The sequence below is a fragment of the Nothoprocta perdicaria genome, unplaced genomic scaffold (assembly GCF_003342845.1).
Source record: "Nothoprocta perdicaria isolate Ctin4 unplaced genomic scaffold, notPer1 scaffold_139, whole genome shotgun sequence".
Taxonomy (NCBI): Eukaryota; Metazoa; Chordata; class Aves; order Tinamiformes; family Tinamidae; genus Nothoprocta; species Nothoprocta perdicaria.
Window position 1 is genome coordinate 2,122,186 of NW_020454527.1, and position 18,575 is coordinate 2,140,760.

Below are 18,575 nucleotides of genomic sequence, written 5' to 3' on the forward strand. Positions count from 1 at the left end.
TGCTAATCTAGTATGTTAAACAGAAATATGTTAAAATGGATGTGTGTGTATGAGACTACATCTTGTTGTCTTCTAAAAGGCAGTGGCAGAACGGAGCTGAGTGGTGGTGGTCTGGCACCATTGTGGGTGGAAGGACCTTCCTCTTGTGGGTAACGTAGGTCAGCAAGAGAATCCCACATTCATCCCAGCTATTGTTCTGTTTTGCTGGACTGTGCCTAGCAAAATTGGCTATGAGTTAGAGGCAGTGCTTCTCTACAAGTCTGTGGTAAAATCAGGATTTGAGTTATGCCTTTGGCAGGGCAGTGGTTGAAGACATTAGCTCTCTGAGGTGGGCATGCTCCCTCTCACCCTGTTTATTTCTCTTGTGCATAACTTACCTAATTGGGTGATGTGTGGGTGAGGGGAGGATGATAATCAGTATATATTTCACATACAAATATATGTGTCTTCTGCACACGCACCATCTTTTCCTACTTAGGTTTTCCAGTTAGGGAAGCATACTCTTTTGAAGCCGGGACCTTGAAGGTACGCGAGGCATGGGAATGAGGTGGCTTTGCACCACAGGGGAATTCTTGCCTTTGTAGTGTCTTGTTAGCATGAACTAATTGGGCAGTGAGTCTTGGTGGAGTTCAAGCATGTGTGGGCCATTCTGTTTTTGTTTTGAGGAGAAGGCATCTCTGTGAGGAAAAAGGTCTTTAAATTCCCATCCAGGATAAACTCTTTCCAAACCACCTTGTAAAGTGAGCAGGAGTCTAGCACATTAATCGCTGCAGCTTGTCATGCAAAAGAGGAAGYTCTTAAGTAAAGCCCTCTGTATTAAAGCAAGGTAAAGACTGGCTGAGCTAATTGGCTTGGAAAGTTCAGAGGAGAGGAAAGCAGAAAAGCTGCTAATGCATGTATTTCATTCACTCCTCTTCGAAAAGGTAGTCAGCTAGCACAGAGCAAAGCCTTCTGTGCTCCGAGCTCTGCTTCTCTGGTTTCTCTGCACACTTGTCTAGCAGAAAACAAATTAGTTTGAATACATTTTATTAGAAATAACAATACTTGCAACTTGCTTTTCAAACACTTAGTGAATATAAATGTTTTATCTCTTTATACATGAGGAGGCTGAAGTGCAGAGGCAGAAGGCATAGATGAAAGTAAGTGATTCTGGGTTGTAGCTGAGATGGGTTGAGCCAGCTTTTTTCCATGCCCGTCTTCTAACTACTTGGATATGTCATCTGTGAGAAACAAGCAGAGGAGGCTGGGCCTGTGAATATTAGTCAGATATTTGTTTCCACGGGGACTTCTGCTTGGACTGGTGCCTCGTGTGTTCTTGGAGTGTGGATTGTGGGTGCTACAGGAGGGGGAATCGAATTGCCCAGGTGTGATTTCCTATCCTCATGCTAACAGAAGAGCTTTTAGCTTGGATGAGCAGCTATGGTCTTTCCCGGAGCTTAAACTGTGGAGTTTTTGTCGTGCTGTGGACTCAAGGGTGCAGCTCTCTGAGCTCCCCACTTAGCAGAGAACAGGGCAGGGAAAACACAGCTGGGTGATCAGGGACCTCCTTGTGAGGGCAGAGAGTGAGGTCCAGGTATTTTGTTGGCTCCAACCTGTAGCAACCCTGCTCTGGACAGGGCATGGAAAACCTTGGCAGCAGGGCAAGTGTTGCAGGGAGTCAACCTCTGCATGGAAACCTGAGTGCAGCAGCCCATGGAGGGCTGCACGGCTGGGCTCTGCAGTGCAGGCTTGCCTATGAGTCAGGGGTGAGCTCCTCAGCTCACTGCCAGTCCTTTCAAAACCAGTGGGCATTGGGAATTGACCAGGATGTGCTATTAATGGTCCTCAGGAGACAGTGGCAACGTGGCACTTGTATGTGTGTCATGCATAGTTGCATTGTACCAAGGTGTCAAGGATTTTCACCTTTCTCAGCTCTTGTCTGAGCTTTTAAAGATGGATCTTCTCACTCTGTTTTTCCCTGTTCTGCGCATACTGATTTAACAAAACCAAAAAAGTTTGTTTCTGATTCCTGTCTGATTTCTGTGCATCAGTCAATTCATACGAGCCTTTTTTTTTCTCTCATTTCATCCTTACCAGCTGCAAGAGCTTTATGGCAACATCATCTTTTTCCTCCATGGATCCAAAGGAGAAATTAGCTATGCAGACAATGGGTAAAAGTTGCAATAAGAGTGATAAGTCTTATTGTGTCTGCAATAAGACACATTCACCCCATTTTTAAAAAGAAAAAAGGAAAAAAAAAAAAGGGCTTTTTGATTTTACCCTACAAGAGAAAAACTTTTCACAATGCATTCCTGCCATGCTGGGATGTTCTGACTTCATCCTTGGTGGAGGAAGCATCCCTGGCACTGGTGGATACCTTCTGGAGGCTTTGAAACTTGACAGGAGTCTGCAGAGACCAGACAGTGTTGCAGAGATCACTGAATACCCCCTCTGAGCTGTGCCAGAGCAGGACTGCAAAGTAACAGACCGAGGAAGCTGTTAGTCTCTCCACCAAGCCCTTTGACCCTTGTGAGGAAGAACATTCCTCCCTTCCCTAGGGCTAAAGTAAAGCCAGACTTAAATATTTACAAACCTGGCCACAGCCAGTCAGTACAGTGTGTTGCAGTGCTAGGCACCCCCAGCAAAACCAAGAGGAGGAGAGGCTGTCAGGGCAGCCACCAGCACCGCTGGCACTTGGCACTGCTCTGCTGGATGCCCCTCCTCATCCTGGCGCAGGGGTGCTCAGCGCAGAGCACCCACTCTGGCTCGCGGCACGGGGGCTGCCTGCAGCCTGGCTTTGCTTTGGGCTGCCGGCCTTTCTGCTCCACCTGCTATAGCCCCTTGTGCGGGGCTGGTTTGCTTTGCTCCTCATGAGCAGGCGGGTGACTGCGTTTCCCCCGGCATCCCGCAGCAGCAGCGTCTTGGACACAGTGCCAGAGGAGCCCGTGAGGGCCCCTCTAAAAGGCACCTAAAGCTGTGAGGTGCCACCCTCTCATGGCCCGCGGTGCCCCACGAGCTCCTGCAGCTGTGAGAAGGGCAGGGGTCTGTGCGGGTGCACAGAGTCGCTGGCCAGGGGTGCTGGAGTCCTGCCTGCACAGAGGGGTTTTCCTCCCTCCTGGAGCCTGGTATCCCGCCATCTGGAACGTGGCCACTGTTTAAGGGGACACCTTGCTGGAGTCCATGGGAAGAGACCTGGAAGGAGGCTGAGTGCCTGCTAACGGGGTGAGGAGGGCAGCGCATTGCTGCACTTCAGAGCAGGCCCCGTCCCGCACTTCACCTTGCACTGTTCCCAGTTCTGCAGAGCCAGATGACTGGCTCATTGCAACAGCCTTGTTTTTGCGTTTAAGCTGCAGATTAAAGACTGTGTAGTTACCTGTTAGGGTTTGCAGTCTGAATTGTATATTTACATACATTTATATTTTATATATTTGTGTGTGTGTGTCTGAAGTGTGGGCTCCCCAGCAGGCATGAGAGGGCAGAACTGAGGTCTGGCTCTGTGTTGCTGCTGACCTGTCCATCCATCAGCAGCTTTCAGCAGCAGCATCCTTGCCACAGTGTTGTGTCCTCTGCAGTGATAGGATGCCCTGTTTCTCTCTCCAGAAACCCAGGAGCTCCACAGCCATGTGCAAGTTTTAGACTTGTTGGGCATTTTCTAGTGCCAGAGTGAAAATGTAATCGATGTTTTACTGCATAGGTACTGTCAGATATTCCTGTCACAAGGTGATAACATAGGCCCAGAGCTTGTCCCTGTGCAAAGCAAATAAATCCCATTTCTCAGCTGAAAAAGATTATTTTCAGCATCCTTGGCTGCCTCGCTGTTTCTGTGTCCTAAAGAAGCATCTGGATGGGCTCAGCCCCTTCCTTCTGTCATCTTTTCCTGTTCTCAGACCTTTCCACAGAGAGACACAATATGCCCTTGCTGGCGAGACAAAGCACTTCCTCCTCTTTCAGCTCCTTCATCTCCCTCTCTTCCAGCTGCATGCAAGGATGCTCCTCCATGGAGCAGCAGAGCTTCTCCTCTACCTCTCTCCCCCTTGCATGAGGTGAATTACTTGGAGTGCTTTTGAAGTAGCTGTGTCATTTTTGAAGCTTTCCGATTTTTTTTCCTCCTCTCTTTTTCTGTTTTTCTTTTTTGTTCTTTCTTTTTTTTCTCCCCTTCCACCTCACCAGCTGGCCTTGATTAGACTGTGAGAACCTACCAGCTTCAATTAAGGAGCAGATGTGACCCAAGAAATGGGATAGCAGCTAGGAATGGAGATGGCACATTTATGGCACTAGGTCTAATCAAACAACTCACATTATTCTCACTGTGAGGTGGGAGACATGCAAGCTGAGGGCAAGTCGGTGCTTGGAGCACCTGCTGAGAGAAAATTGCTAGCAAAGTCGTCTGTAATGAGCTGGCCATGCCACTCATCACGCCAATGTGAGCTCAGACAAGGGCTGGATTTAATACGTTTAARTGCAATAAAGGAGCCAGAGGTTGAGATTTGAGAATGGGTACCTGGAAAACAATCATTCACTGTCATAGGGGGCTGCTGAGGGGAGAGGCTGATTGTATGCTATAGACCCACAGTTTTGGCTGTGTCTGTAGGAGAGGGGACACTGCACAACATAAGGGTGGCTGTGGTAAAGACGAAGTCTCTAGGTGAGCCCTGCTTGGGTCAAGCTATGGGGAGCAGGCACTGGTGTACCAGAGGCCCCATGGCGGGGGGCATGGCAGTGTTCATGGCAGTGAGGATGCTGTGTGACCTATGTTCTGTGGCACAGCTGCCTGTGTACAGCACATGCTGCCAGTTGCAGATTCTCAGGTCAGGCTGTGCTGTGGAGCTGCTCTATGGACCTTTAAAGGCGGTAGGTGCTCTGTAGGGCACAGAAGTTGCCTGTAGGAGAGCAGATGCTCCCCCAGAGAAGGTGGGTTGCAATGGAGCTGCTGAAAAACTGTTCCATCTCTCCTTTTCCCATTCAGGATAACAGCTGGTGTTCAGGCAGTCTTTCTTATTTTAGGAARGAGAGCTTCTGCTTGTCCTCATACTAACTGTTTTAATTAAGAATTTACGTACGTAATAGGTGCCCCTCTCTTCAGAGGCACTGCAGTGCTGGCCAAGATGCCATTCGCTGATGGCACCCGTGTCTCTTGCTCTTGTTGGGTCCCCAGTCCCGCCCGTGGTGGAGCCGGCGTTCCAGGACGTGCGCCAGGGCATGGGGCGCAGCGTCACCCTGCGCTGCACCATGCTCAAGGGCAGCCCCATGAAGGTGGCCACCTCCGTCTGGCGCTTCAACGGGACCCTTCTGGCCCAGCCCCTCGCAGAGCAGCAGGACTACTCGGAGCTGAAGGTGGACAGTGTGAGCCGCGAGACCAGCGGTAGCTACGAGTGCAGCATTTCCAATGATGTGGGAGTCTCCACCTGCCTCTTCCAAGTATCTGGTATGTCACAGGGCACTCACTGGTGGGAGATCAGGGAAGGTAGTTAGACCTAAGACGTGCAGGATGGATTGGGATGTGTGTTTGCAGTGTGTGTTGTTGCGTGTTCTGCTTGCACGTGGCTTCCTCGCAGTGACCTTAAAGGTTTGGGCGTCCTGAGGTGTGTTAGGCAGAGCCATGGAGATGTTCCCACGTTCATCATGATATCTGCTAGGACAAAAATGAGATGAAGATAAACACTAGCACTCAATGGTTTTGCTGCTGAGTTTTCTGTGAATGTAGCAAGCATCATAACAAGACTCCTCTTCAGCAACTACCAGAAGGGATGACAGAGTTATAGCATCTTAAAACCACACACCTGACCTAGTCACTTCAGCTGATCATTAAATCTGCTTTTCCCATGACCCCAGAATTGACTTGGGCACCAATTTCTAGACAATCTCTCAGGAGAAAATGCCTTGATAGGAAGTTACTTCAGTCAAAATACTGGGTTTTCAGTCCAGGGCCAATTTATAATACATTTCAAGATAGGGCTGAGCAAATAAGACCAGGTAGTATGCAAAGAGGCCAGGTTTTGAAGCACGTCTTCACAGAGGTTGGAAAAGGTGATCTACCAGCCCTTCCTCTGCTTTGACCTTGTGTTTTAGTGCATGCTGTAACCCTGGGGTATTTGGAGAATGGGGAAGCCCAAACCTTGATTCTTCTGTTTGGTCCTTTCTCAAGATTTTGTTGTCACACCTTTAGACCTTTTAGTATTTGTGTGGCAGTGGCTTTTGCTTCAGCGCTTTGGCCTTCTCTGCTCTGTCTTTACATTCTTGCAACTCTGATATCACTGCCTAAATAATAGTAAAGGATACCCCAGTGTGAGCAACCACATCAGACTTTGTTCCTAGCAAGCTTGGGAGTGCTCCCAGGATCTGGATTTCTTGCTGGAACTGATGACAAATGTCTAATGCCATCTCACGTGCCATGCGGTAAATGTCTAATGCTGACACATGTACCCTGTGCCCCCTGAGGTAAGATCTGTGCAACAAAAAGCAATGTTCATCCCTAGAAAACATTCATCAGAAACACAGGGAGCATGTGTTTTGCTGCCTCTATTCTGTACTTTGAAAGTATTGATATCGAATGTTGGCTTTTTGCCTCCAAATATCTCTGCCTTTGTCCTATATAGCTTTAAAAAAAAAAAAAAAAAAAAAAAAAAAAAAAAAAAAAACAGACCTTTTAGCTTGTGCAGCAACTTGAGAAATAATCCAGTCGTTAGACTGCTGCACTTGCAGGAGTTTTAATTCTGTAGTCTGCTCTGCCTTCCTGTGTGACTGGGGGAAAAGCTTAGTCCCTTTTTATTTCTGTTTCTTTTCTGTGAACCACAGACCATAAACATTCCTATTTAACAGGAGAGGCAGTGGTTCATTAGTGACTGTGAGGTGTTGAGATGTGCAGGTAGCAGAGTACATAAACCTGCCCAGAACGGGATTAATTTCCTCTACAGATGGTATGTTAGCTTCTTTTGTTACTTCAGAAGGATGGTGAGACATCCAGCCCACATTCCTTGAGGAGGTTGTCAGGGTCACCCATACTGGTCACCACCTGCCCTCCCACAAGCTATAGGCGAGTCGTGAAAGATTGACTGCATCACCTTGAGCTTTTCCCATCAGTTGAAAGCAAGAAAAAAAGCTTTTCACCAACAATAAAACCTTTTGGAAAAGAAGTTCCAAAAGTATATGTGCTGTTTTTCTGTCAGAAGGCCTTTTATTAAGCTTCCATTTCTATCTCAATAAGTTATTAATATTATGCAAGATGATGCTCATCATCAGTTCTGATTTTATTTCTGAATCCATTATGAAGCTTGACTTCCACAGTCAATACAAGTTGAATAAGCAGCAATTAGTCTCTCAGATGATTCTGAACTTCTTGCTTGTGCAAAAATTTAAGTCGATAAAAATAATAAGAAAAAAAGGACTTGGAAGCAAACATCAATATTATCCATCTGAGTTCATAAAAAATAAACATTGAATCCTTTCAAGCCTAATTATAGCCACATAGAATGGCAGGGCCTGTGATTCAAGTGGAAAGGTAGCAGTGTGTGCAGAGGACTCATCAGAGTCCTTATGTCCATTGCACTCTCCAGCAACCCTCCCTGTCCAGATGTGTTTCTTGTATGTGCTGGCCCTGRCAGGACCTGCACTCAGCAGGGAGAGTTTTGGTTGTAGCTCTGTTCCTACCTTGCTCAGGACAAAGTGTCCAGGGAGAAGAGAAGGTCATTTCACACAGGTCAGAGGCATATATGGATAAGACCTTGAATTCTTTCTGTCTTGCTCTGAAGAACTGTGCACAACACCTAAACCTAAGTTCATCTGTTTGGGCATAGAGGCGTTCAGGGATAATTTTCGCACGTAGTGGGAAGGTAGACTACTGGATCCTGTAGCCCTTCTGAGTATGGGGCTAAACTTGTTCTTTTCCAGCATGATAAGCCGTGTTCCAGGCATGTCTGCTGTATCGGGCTGTATCCCATGCCAGCTGTGAGAGTGGTCCAAGGGCAGGTTTGGCAAGCTCTTTCATTTTGGAAAACCCTTGTCCTCTCAGCTATCGTGTTTGTCTAGCACATCATCTCCTCTGTGCTTCCCTTCCTGCTGCTGCCCTCTGTCTTTAAGGAGAAACCCTGGTTGAGAAAAGGTGTCTTCTCCCATGCAAAAGCCACTCTTATTTCCACCCTGGTCAAGATCAGCATCTCCTTTGCTGCAGAGCTATCATGTTGCAAGGAGGCAGGGGAGATGCTGAAGGAGCAAGGTCTTCTTTTTAATGCCATGATCCATGTGTGCTAAATCGCATTTTTCATATGACCTACTGACCAAATGATCTTTCTTCAGGGATTCTTATCAGGAGACTCTATAAAATGGCAGATGAAACAGGAAAAATGCCAGTTTAAAGCGGTTACCTTAATCTAAACTGTAAAGATGAGAGAGGAAAGATTAGAGGTGGTTCCAAACTGAACCACCTTTTCTGGTGTTGGTCCTGCCCTACTGGCCTTGCAGGGTTGTTAACCCTCCCAGTAGGTTGGCCTCTTAAAGCAGTAGTGGTTCACACAAAACGGTGGTGTGAGCAGTTTTAGCATATCAGTGTAGTGCCTGGTGCAACACCAGCTGGTTTAGTAATTGTCTGTAATGTCAAAAAGTGAGCTGATGAGTTAGGGGAGCAGAGCTGTACTACTTGCACCCCATTTTCTTATAGTTTATGTTCTTCCAGCACACCCTTTTACTTTCCTCCCCCTTTTTTTTCTCTCTCCAGCAAAAGCTTACAGCCCAGAGTTTTACTATGACACTCCTAATCCTACCTTGAGTCAGAAGCAATCCAAGAATTACTCCTACATCTTGCAATGGACGCAGAAGGAGCCGGATGCAGTGGACCCTATCCTCAAGTACCGCCTGGAAGTCAGGCAGGTAAGGCCAGCTCTTGGGAGTTTYAATGCATGTCCTTGGGAAGAGGGCAGGCTGCTGTATCTGTGTCTGCTGCCAGTGAAGAGCTGAAGTTAGTGAAATAGCCAAGTCCTGGTGGTCTTGCACCTTCCCTACTGAGTGGGAGAGGCGGGCTGATTGTGCAGCTCAGTGTTCATTTGTTAGCCTGATGTTGAGCACGATCATGAGCTTTCAAAGCCCTGCTGCCCTGCACTGGAATCCTCATAGCCTAGGTGCTGAATGGGGTTTACAACCCTACTGTCATTAGTGCATGTTAGAGATTTTCTAGGCCAAAGATTCAAGCAAATAGAATGCCAGACTCCTTCCTCATATGAAATAAGAGGAATAAGCTGAAAAGCTCTCAGGCAGAAACTACAGGAAAAAATTATTGGCTGTTTTCTATTGCAGAAGGGCTTTTGTGCCATCACGCTAATGAAGCTAGTGGGATTGTATAAATTCTGCATGGAAAGAGAAATGGGTTTTAAGGTTTTCTGAACCTGAAGAGAAATTCTACTAGAGTGGGGTGTGGGGTAAGAACTGATGGAAATCTGAAGGCATTTCTTGTTGGAAAAGTTTAGGGGAAAATGTTTGATTTTTTTAAAGAACACATTATCCTGACAGGATAATTTTATCCCGGCTCAGCAAAGTGCCTATATTCTTCCAGCATTTTATAAAAATAAGGAAAATTAAAATTAGTGGATCCTGCTGCTCAATGATCACTTGGAAGCATGTACATTTTGCAAGGAAAAGCTTGTTTACTGTAGATAGCAAATAAAATAATTAAAACAGATCCAAGCCCATCTCTCTGCTCTAGGTCTGCACAGTAGGCTTCAATTTTATGTCTSTGTTTGATTGTGAGCTCTCTGGGGTGAGAAAGTCTTTGTTTGTAACTTGAACAGCGCAGAGCACGTTGTCAGTGCTTAATAATAATTCAGGACACAGGGGAGCCTCTAATAATGAAGGCAGTTTGTCACAATACCACTTTCCTGTTAGCTGAGTTTTGCTGTTATCAGCACTGCAACTCAACAAACTAATTTGTAATTTTTATCCTTCTTCGGTGATGCTGCAGTTTTTTTCTTTTGTACAGTGCTTAGAAGTAATTTTGTGTCTGCTTCTCGTTGAGTTCCTAGTGAAAAGGATTAAGAGAAGGAAAAATCACATTTCTTCTTCAAGTTGTGACCTAGAGGAGGCTGAGAGTTTAACCGCCCGATTTTGTTCACACCCATCAGATACTGCTATTGATGTGTCTTTTTTTGGCATTGCTGCTTAATATTGATTATTGAGTGGCTTGTTTAGGAGAAATGTTGTACCGTGGCCCTGCTGTCTCGTGTATGGACAGGGTCTCAAAAAAAGAAAAAAGTTTGGGTGTCTGTGGTGAGTGAGTCTGAATAAGAGATGGCAGAGAGAATCAGCAGCAGAGGAGACTTGTTTCCCACTGAAGTCAAGCACAGGTAGGGAGAAACCTCGAAAAGACTTGCACAGTATTGCCCCCTGCTTCTCCTCCTACAAATCCAGTGGCACCTTGTGGGGAGTCTCTACCTCCAAATGCCATACTGAGGTTTCACAGAGCCCTTCTCATGTCCTTCCTGCCTGACCCCAGAAGATCACACCCTCTTCTCATCTCCAACCTGCTCTTTCCTAGAGCTGTCCCTCTCCCTCTGCCCTGCTGTCCTGGCTCTTTCCCAGAAATCTCTCAGTTGTGCTCCAAACAGCTGTGAGAGAGCTTCAGACCTTTCATGGAGCTTTTCCCTACTCCGCCACCCTCTTTGTTATCCTACAAGCCTTGCTGTCATGCCATTCCCTCCATGCTGGGGTGCCTGGGCTGAGCTTTGTGGCCTGATGCTCTGGTGTCAGAGCGCAGAACAGAACATAGTAACATACTGAATATGAAACGCTCAAAAGCTTAGAAGTGTTGCTGTCTGAAGAGCTCTTAAGAAGGGTTTGTCTGACTGGATGCACTGCTACTGGCTGTCTGTGAAACCTCCTCACTGGATACATTGCTTTCAAGGTACCCACTGGGCTGGCATAAAAATCCTCCTGAGATCCGAGTGGGATATTCTCCTCACATATAACAGGCCTTACATAGGGCATTCCGCAACTGCATTGGACTGAAAACTTAGCTAGCTGCTCAGCCCAGCACCTCCTCCAGCTGGTGAGACTGGGAGGCTTCTGCCCAGCCTCACCACTGAAGCAGGGTTGGCTTTTGCCRAGCTGCAATCGAATGGGTAGCCAGCTGGGACACCCGCTGGTTGTGAAGTGCTTTGCTGGGTTTCATTTCACTCTCCCCAGTTTGCTTGAAGAGCTCTTGGCATACGTAACTTGAAGATCCCTAAGTAGCAAGATGCTTTGCAAGGCACCTGGAAACTCTCAAATTAAATTTCCTTGCTACAGCTGCTGAAAATAGGTCTGGATGAGAGTAAAAGTGTGCTTATTAATTGGTTGGTGCTGTGGCTGTTCTTTCTCTTCCTGTTCAGTAGCTTTACTTTATAGGACTGTTGGGCATTCCTGGGTGGGAGTGCAACCAGCCTGGGAAAATTTGGTTTCCTAAGCAACGCAGGGAGGCTCCCAGCAAGACAGGTGCCAAAGGAGCTGCTGGTTCCCAGGACTGCTATGCCAGCAGGCTGGCACCAYAGACACACCGGTTGCAGGAGTGTAAGAATTAACCTTAGATTAAAACTAAGCAGCCTGACAGCTTGGAGCCACTGACTCAGGCAAAGCATATACGAGAGCAGCGTGGAGCCAGCTTTCCGTAAAGCCTCTGCTTTGTGTTTCAGCAAATAGGCTGGATTTCCTGGAGTGCCTCGATCAGGTGGGCTGTGCAGTGGCGTTGTGCCGACTAGCAGTTCGGCAGGGAAAGTGTTGCCCCCAAGGAACTGCAGGATCCCCACAGAAGCCTGTTCTGATGGTTTGAAAGGTGCCCGCCCTCCCTCCCTCCCTCCAAGTCAACTGGTCCACATGCTGTTACCACCTTAATGCTTCACCTTAGCAAGTGAATCTAATGAGTTTGCAGCCTGTGGTGGTTTGATTGTGGGCAGATTGAGAGGCCTTGGGGTATTTTCTTTCCTGTGTTCTTGCAGCACAGAAAGGCACTGAGGCTCTGCATGCCAACTGAAACACTTTTTCACTGCTCAGGGATTCAAAGCAGCCTCCTCAAAACAGATATTTGCTTAAAAAATAAAAAGCCTTTTAAGTTGCTTGTTTTTCTCTGTGCATTTTATCCCCTCCCAGAGCTCTGTTGTAAAATTAGAGAGAAATGAAAAGTCATCTAATATTGCAAGCAGGTTGCATCCTGGAGGAAAGATCTGAGCTAGGCTGGTGGTTACAGTTACAGGGGGATAGTGGCAGAATTACTGTGCACTTAATGAGCTGGAACCCATCCGTGACTTGAGGCTGAGGCAGAAAAAGGAAGGAGAAGGTACTGGTGCAGAAGGAAAGTTTAATCTTCATTGTGCCCCTCAAGGAGACCTGAGGCTGCCATTTCCTCCATACCTTCTAAAACACGGACTCAGGTCAGAACAGAGCTGATTTAACACATTCCTACCCTTCACCTCCTTGGAAAAAGCTCAGATTTTTCCTTGTAGATGGACCCTTATAATTTGCACCAGGCCAAGCCCTGGACCTATTTGTTAAATTAACTCGCTGGATTGTCACTTCAGATTAATTCTTGTCAGGGAGACTCTCTTTAATGAGACTGGCCCCGTACAATGCTGGAGTAATTGTAAGGGGAGCAAGACTGTCTCTGTTTGCACTTCCATCCCCTCTGTGTTGGATAAACATCTCCCGTTGACTACAAAACTCACCTGGGCTCTGGAGCTGGTTGCCGCTTACCTCATCAGGCAGCCAGAGCAGCATTAACGAGAGCTGTGGCAATGGGGAGCTGGGTTCTCCATGTGGGGAGGTGACGGATAACAGAGCTGTTGGGGCATATGTAGGATGAGGCATTAGCAGGAATTCAGTGACTGTGGTTAGAGCAGAAACATGATGGCCATAGCAAGTCAGCAGGAGAGTTTCTATGCTGAGGCCTATGGGCTGCAAAACTGTATCTCTTCATTTCTGCCTCCAAATTGCTCTTTTGCTGTCCTCTGAGCCCCCTTTATCAGTGACTGTCAACTACTTTATGTCTTTAGTTTCCTTAGCCCCCCCAAACCAAAAGCCCCTGTGGGGGCTGACAGAAAGGGCAGGGATGTCTCTTCTCTTGCTCTTCTTCTCCATGTACCTGCTGCCTGACTGAAGCAGAGCTAGTACTCCTTGGAAGTAAGCAGTACACCAGCCCCCTCTTTTATATGTTAGTGCAGAACTCTTCTAACTTGCACCAGTGCGACTGCTGCATTCTGTACAGCCTTAGCCTGATGAACCTGCGTGCATGGCCTGTGGCTCATGAGGAACCCAGCCTCATGAATATGAGTACATCTTCCAATGCTTGCACAATTAAAAATTTAATTTAATAGCTGCAATAAAATTAGCCACCTAGTTTGTGCAGCCAGGGTAGTACAAGCCACCAGAACCAAAGCATCCACCCAGCTACATAGTCATGAGGGGCAAGCATATCTGTGCTGGGCCACATCAAAGGGTTGTCTCCTCCCTTCTCCAGCAGCAGCCTCAGTGCCTGACAGAGAGTGTAAAACCAGGGCAGGAATATAGAATATTGCTTGCCTAAAATGCCATTTCTGCCTCTGGAAACTGTAAAGCTACTTGTTTACTGGTTCCTGGGTCAGGAGCGGTTATGGACGTGTGTTCATGCGGGTTGTGCTCCTTGCTGCATTCCAGCGTGGTGTTCTGGGAGGTAAATGAAATCCCTTTCCTTCTCCAGGCACAGCCATGGCTCCAGGCAGGAGCGTTTGGGAACCATGCAGCCAGTGCCTCCGAGAGATTGCCTCGGGGCTAGGAAAGGACAGAGCTCGTCTAAGACGGCTGTGGTGACTGAACTAGTTTTGCCAACAGGAGGGCTGAGGCTTTGGTGGCTCCTGGAGGTTCTGCACTGCCTAGGAGGTGCAGCCATCGCGAAGGCAATGGCTCAGGGCAGGGCAGTGCCTGTGRCCCCGGTGAGGTGCCTGGCTGAGCCCCTGGGGGCCACTCCTGCACGACCGCAAGATTTTCAGACAGGGGGCAGTGGTCCCAGCTGGCTGGTGCTAGTAGCTGCACACAGAGTGCTGTGCACATCAGAATATGTGTGGGGTGTGAGAAATGGCACTGCACTTCATGTGTCACTGGTGCTAGGCGCAGGGACTGCAGCGACCTGGCCTCGCTGTGCTTGTACAGAACTGAATTTCAAAGCAGACCTTCCATTGTAGGACGCCTTATAAGTGGTGCCTGCTGAAACCACTGTTTCTCTAGTCCTGCTTGCCTTCCCCCTTCTTTGGCTGCCAGTGCCATGTGTGATCACAGGCTGCTGTCCTAGTAAGGATGGTGTCGGATGCAATCACATCTTCCTGCAGAGCTGTCCTCTGTAGTGGGAAAGTGTAACTTCGAAAGAAAGTTTTTCAGCTCCAACTCTCCTCTCTTCCTGACTGATGATTTTATTTTAACTTTTGTTCAGGCAGTGAGAACGGGCAGATGACATTCATACTCTTCAGTTAATCACCTTCTGTTATGCTTAGCAGAGTAACTGATGTTGTGCAGAACCCAGGCGCAACAGAGTGGGAAAGGATGCACAAAAAGGGCATCAGCAGGATGTGTGTTGGGTGAGTGKTTCACACAGTCACAACAGTGCAAATGGGGAGGTGGGCTGCCTTTTGAGGCTGTGTGAGGAGAGGTTTGGGAGGTGCTATGAGACTGGGTGGCAGCCACACACTGATGCACAGGGAGCTGGCTGATCAATAGTGCTGATTGAGGGAGGAGCCTGGTGCTTAATGAGGCTGTGGTAGGGGGCTTGATGAGGAGCCCCAGGCCTTTGGCAGCAGAGATGGCAGGTTCCTGCCTCTGCTGTGGGCTCTGCTGCCTGAAAATAGAGCGCAGTGTCAGTCGTTGGAACCCACAACATGTGGAGCCATCTCTCTTTTCCTCCCTTGCAATCTGTTGTGGGGGATGTCCCCATGCTGTCAGCGACTAGATCTGGTCCTTGCCACCTGTGCTGGACTTCAGATGAGCCAGAAATTTGGTGCAGGAGGGAACAAGGAGCTTTTTCCATATTTCATCTGTGTATTCCTTATGGAATCAGCAAATGCAGAGCTTCTCCTCAATGCAATGGGAGTGTGTTGCCACCCCGGCTGCTGTTCACAGCAGGTGGAGGTATCTTCCAGACCAGGTTGTTCCTAGCCCTCTTGGCCAGAGACTCGGAGTGCTTCKTCCTGCAAGGCTGGCTGGGGAGGCACAGGCCACATTCTGGGGTGCTAGGTACAGCTCTGACTAGCACGACTTGGCCAGCTGAGTCCGGTTGTTGGCAATCCAGGGGTTGACAGGGAACTATGGCGAGAGGTTTCCCCTGTAGGTCTGTGTAACGTTTTTCAAGTCTGCTAATGAAACTTCCTCCTTCCCTCAAGAGCTTAGCAAACGATCCCTAACAATGACTTACTCTGACTAATTCTGTCTTTTTGCATTCACAAATTGCTCCTCGATGTGATTCATGGCTTTCCTCAGCTGGTTATCTTTGGTCCACAGATTATTTGCAATCAGCTAATTGGGAAAATTGGCAATATGACTGGTAGCAGATTAGTTATGCCTTGGTCTCAACGCTAGCATTTTTCTTCCATGCTTATCTGAAGTAAGCAAAGTATCCTGCCCAGAACAGGGCTAATATGAGTTTTATGACCCAGTTTGCCATTCAGAAGTTGTTTTTCAGCTGAGATTTCATCTCAGCACTCATGTAATTCAGGCAGTTGACTGCAAGAGAACAGAATATCATTTAACTTTCTAGCGCAAGGCAATAATTATGAACAGTTTTCCAACTCTTAGCTCTGTTTGGAATACTAAGAGTCTGAGAAAAACAGTACACGTAATTTTGCGAGGAAGGCTCGCATAGTCTTAAAACACATCTAGTAGCAAATCTCATCTCTAGCTCCTAACACCACTGTTCAGTGCTCAGTCAAGGTAAGGAGAGTGTGAGAGAAGAGAAAATCACATTCCCCAACTAATATACTCTTCATATCAGTCTTAGCTGGCTTGAGATGTTGTTTTCACACCATTGTGTCTGCTCCTATCTAGCAGGCTACAGGCTGTGTTTTACAAAGCTGGGCTCAGGATGAAAATGCTACTAGGTACCGAAGATAAAATGGAGTGGCTTTTTTTTTTTTCCCCCCCTCAGCTCTTATCTATACTGCTTTGGTGGCTTTAAGGGGCACGTATTAGTTATTGAGTCTTTCCAAGAGTCCCTGTTAGAAGGCTGTGATGCAGCTTCCTCCCTTTTACTCTGTTCATCTGCTGTTTTCACTGTTAATCCATGTTCCTCCTACTGCTTTGGAGTTGCTTTTTTGTGCATCTTTTCCCTCTTCCCTGCCCCCCTATTTTATTCTTTACCTTTCTTTTGTTTCTGTRTTTTTTTGTTCTTTTCCCAATGTCTCTTCCTTCCTAGAATACATTGCAAATAAGAGGAGGAAAGGGTTTGGGAGAGAGATGCAGTCTCTCTTGTAGGTAGTGACAGACAGGCCAGGAGCAGACACTGGGGACATGTTTTGATCCTCTTTCATAAGGAAATGAAACTTCTGTAGTCCTGCTGTGCAGTAAGGAGTAACATGAAACATTGTGTGGCTCTCCCTCTATATTCTGTGCTGTCTGTCCCTTCTGTACTAGAGATAGCACAAGTACTGTCTTACTAGAGCTAGAGGTTACSCATAGCCTCTGGGATTGTGGTTGTCCATGTATCTCCATTATGTGCACCAAGTAGATAAATTCAGGGAATCCCACAGAAAAGCCACTCCTGCTCTAGTAAATAGTAATGCTGCCTTTATTAATTGTTGCTTTTAAGCATAAAGGTGTCCTAGTAGAGGGCTCTGCCAGCGTCTGCAAGGAGCCTGAGAAAATGCCCTTGGGAGATGACATTTTTCTGGTGGCTCAGCAGGTCTTGCTTGACAAGGCATAAGTATCTTGCAGATAAAATGGCTCAGTGCTCAACCTAACCAAAATTGGGCAAATATGGGCTACTCAGAGTCATCTGGCTGCTTCTTCCTGCAGCTAGAAGTGTTCACAATAGGGTATGCAGACACTCAAGTAGGTCTGGATAGGGCCAGCTGGGTCCAGTCAGAGAAAATGGGTGGAAGAGGATTCCATGCCTTCAGATCTGGAGGAATATAGAGTTGGATCCCACAAGACATTGAGCAGCACCATTCTTCGGATACAAAGCGCAAAAAAGATGGGAACCATTCCTTTGGGCAGGTAGTGGCTGTGGAGCAATATGAGGCGCATGGTCCCTTGCCCAGCTTATGATTGTGATGGAGACAAGGAGGTCCACTCAGACTCTACAGTGTAACCAGGCACGGCTGGATCTTGTAGCAGCAGTGCCAAGCTCCCAAACTGAACACAAAGAGCCCTTGTGCCTTCAGGATCGAAGATATGACTGGCAGACAGTAGGAGAGATAACAAGCAGGGATGGATATACACGTTACCTGTCTAGCTCAGGTAGCAGATGYAGTGACAGCAGTTGAAGTAGATTCCTTGGGTGCACTGGGAACACACAGCTTTCCCTCCCTTTCCCCACATCTCCAAGTTTAGTCCTTTTCCAACCCTGATGTTGCGATGCTCTGCTCAGCCTATGGCTCAAGAAGTCACCAACCAAACTGCACCTTGGTTGAGACTTTTATATGACTATCTTCTTCATAGAGTAAAGATCAGGTCTGTTTTTCTTTGACCAGGAAGCATATTCTAATAATATACAGTTTGCTTTCTGATCAGCACCTAATGAAAGACATTATTGAGGAGAGTGGAACAAGCACTTATAGTAATTCATGACAGCACCAATTTGTTTTCTCGAGAAGCAGTAAACTGCAACTGCCCATCCTCATTAGATACTTAGAGTAGATAGAGAGCTTTCTCAGTACTTGAACCCTAACCCTAATCCTTCCTTAGGTGTAAAATTCACCTGGGGTCCCATTCCTGCCCTTAATGGTCTAGACATGAAATGTTGCATAAGAGCACTGGTGTTGTAGTCCAAAATGAGGTTTGGCCTGCCCTTTGGGGCGGCACTACACATCAGACTCTAGGCTTTCTCAGTACTTGAACCCTAACCCTAATCCTTCCTTAGGTGTAAAATTCACCTGGGGTCCCATTCCTGCCCTTAATGGTCTAGACATGAAATGTTGCATAAGAGCACTGGTGTTGTAGTCCAAAATGAGGTTTGGCCTGCCCTTTGGGCTGCAGTACACAGCAAACTCTAGGCTTTCCCAGTGCTCGAACCCTAACCCTAATTGTTCTTTTTGGGCAAAATTGACCTTGGGTCCCATTGYTGCCCTTAATGGTTGAGAGATTAAATGTTCCATAGGAGCACTTGTGTTGCAGTCCSGCATGAGGTTTCACCTGGCCTTTTCRGCGGCACTACACATGTGACTCTAGGCTTTCTCAGTACTTGAAGCCTAACCCTAAGCCTTCCTTAGGTGTAAAATTCACCTGGGGTCCCATTCCTGTTCCTAATGGTCGAGAGATGAAATGTTGCATAGGAGCACTCGTGTTGTAGTCCCGCCTGAGGTTTGGCCTAGCCTTTTCAGCTGCASTACACATGGGGCTCTAGGCTTTCTCAGTACTTCAACCCTAACCCTAACCCTAATCATTCCTTATGGGCAAATTTCACCTAG

At 47.2% G+C, this 18,575-nt stretch overlaps 1 protein-coding gene across 1 annotated transcript in view; it reads left to right on the forward strand.

Annotated features, from left to right (window-relative positions):
- MDGA1 (MAM domain containing glycosylphosphatidylinositol anchor 1) overlaps positions 1 to 9,406 on the forward strand; it is an 85,778-nt gene extending 76,372 nt beyond the window's left edge. Inside the window, exons 9-11 of the mRNA XM_026034052.1 lie at positions 5,135 to 5,404; positions 8,690 to 8,841; positions 9,265 to 9,406. Coding sequence (XP_025889837.1) covers positions 5,135 to 5,404; positions 8,690 to 8,841; positions 9,265 to 9,351 — 509 coding nt within the window. The 3' untranslated portion in view covers positions 9,352 to 9,406. The remainder of the gene's footprint in view (positions 1 to 5,134; positions 5,405 to 8,689; positions 8,842 to 9,264) is intronic.
- Positions 9,407 to 18,575: the final 9,169 nt, after the last annotated feature.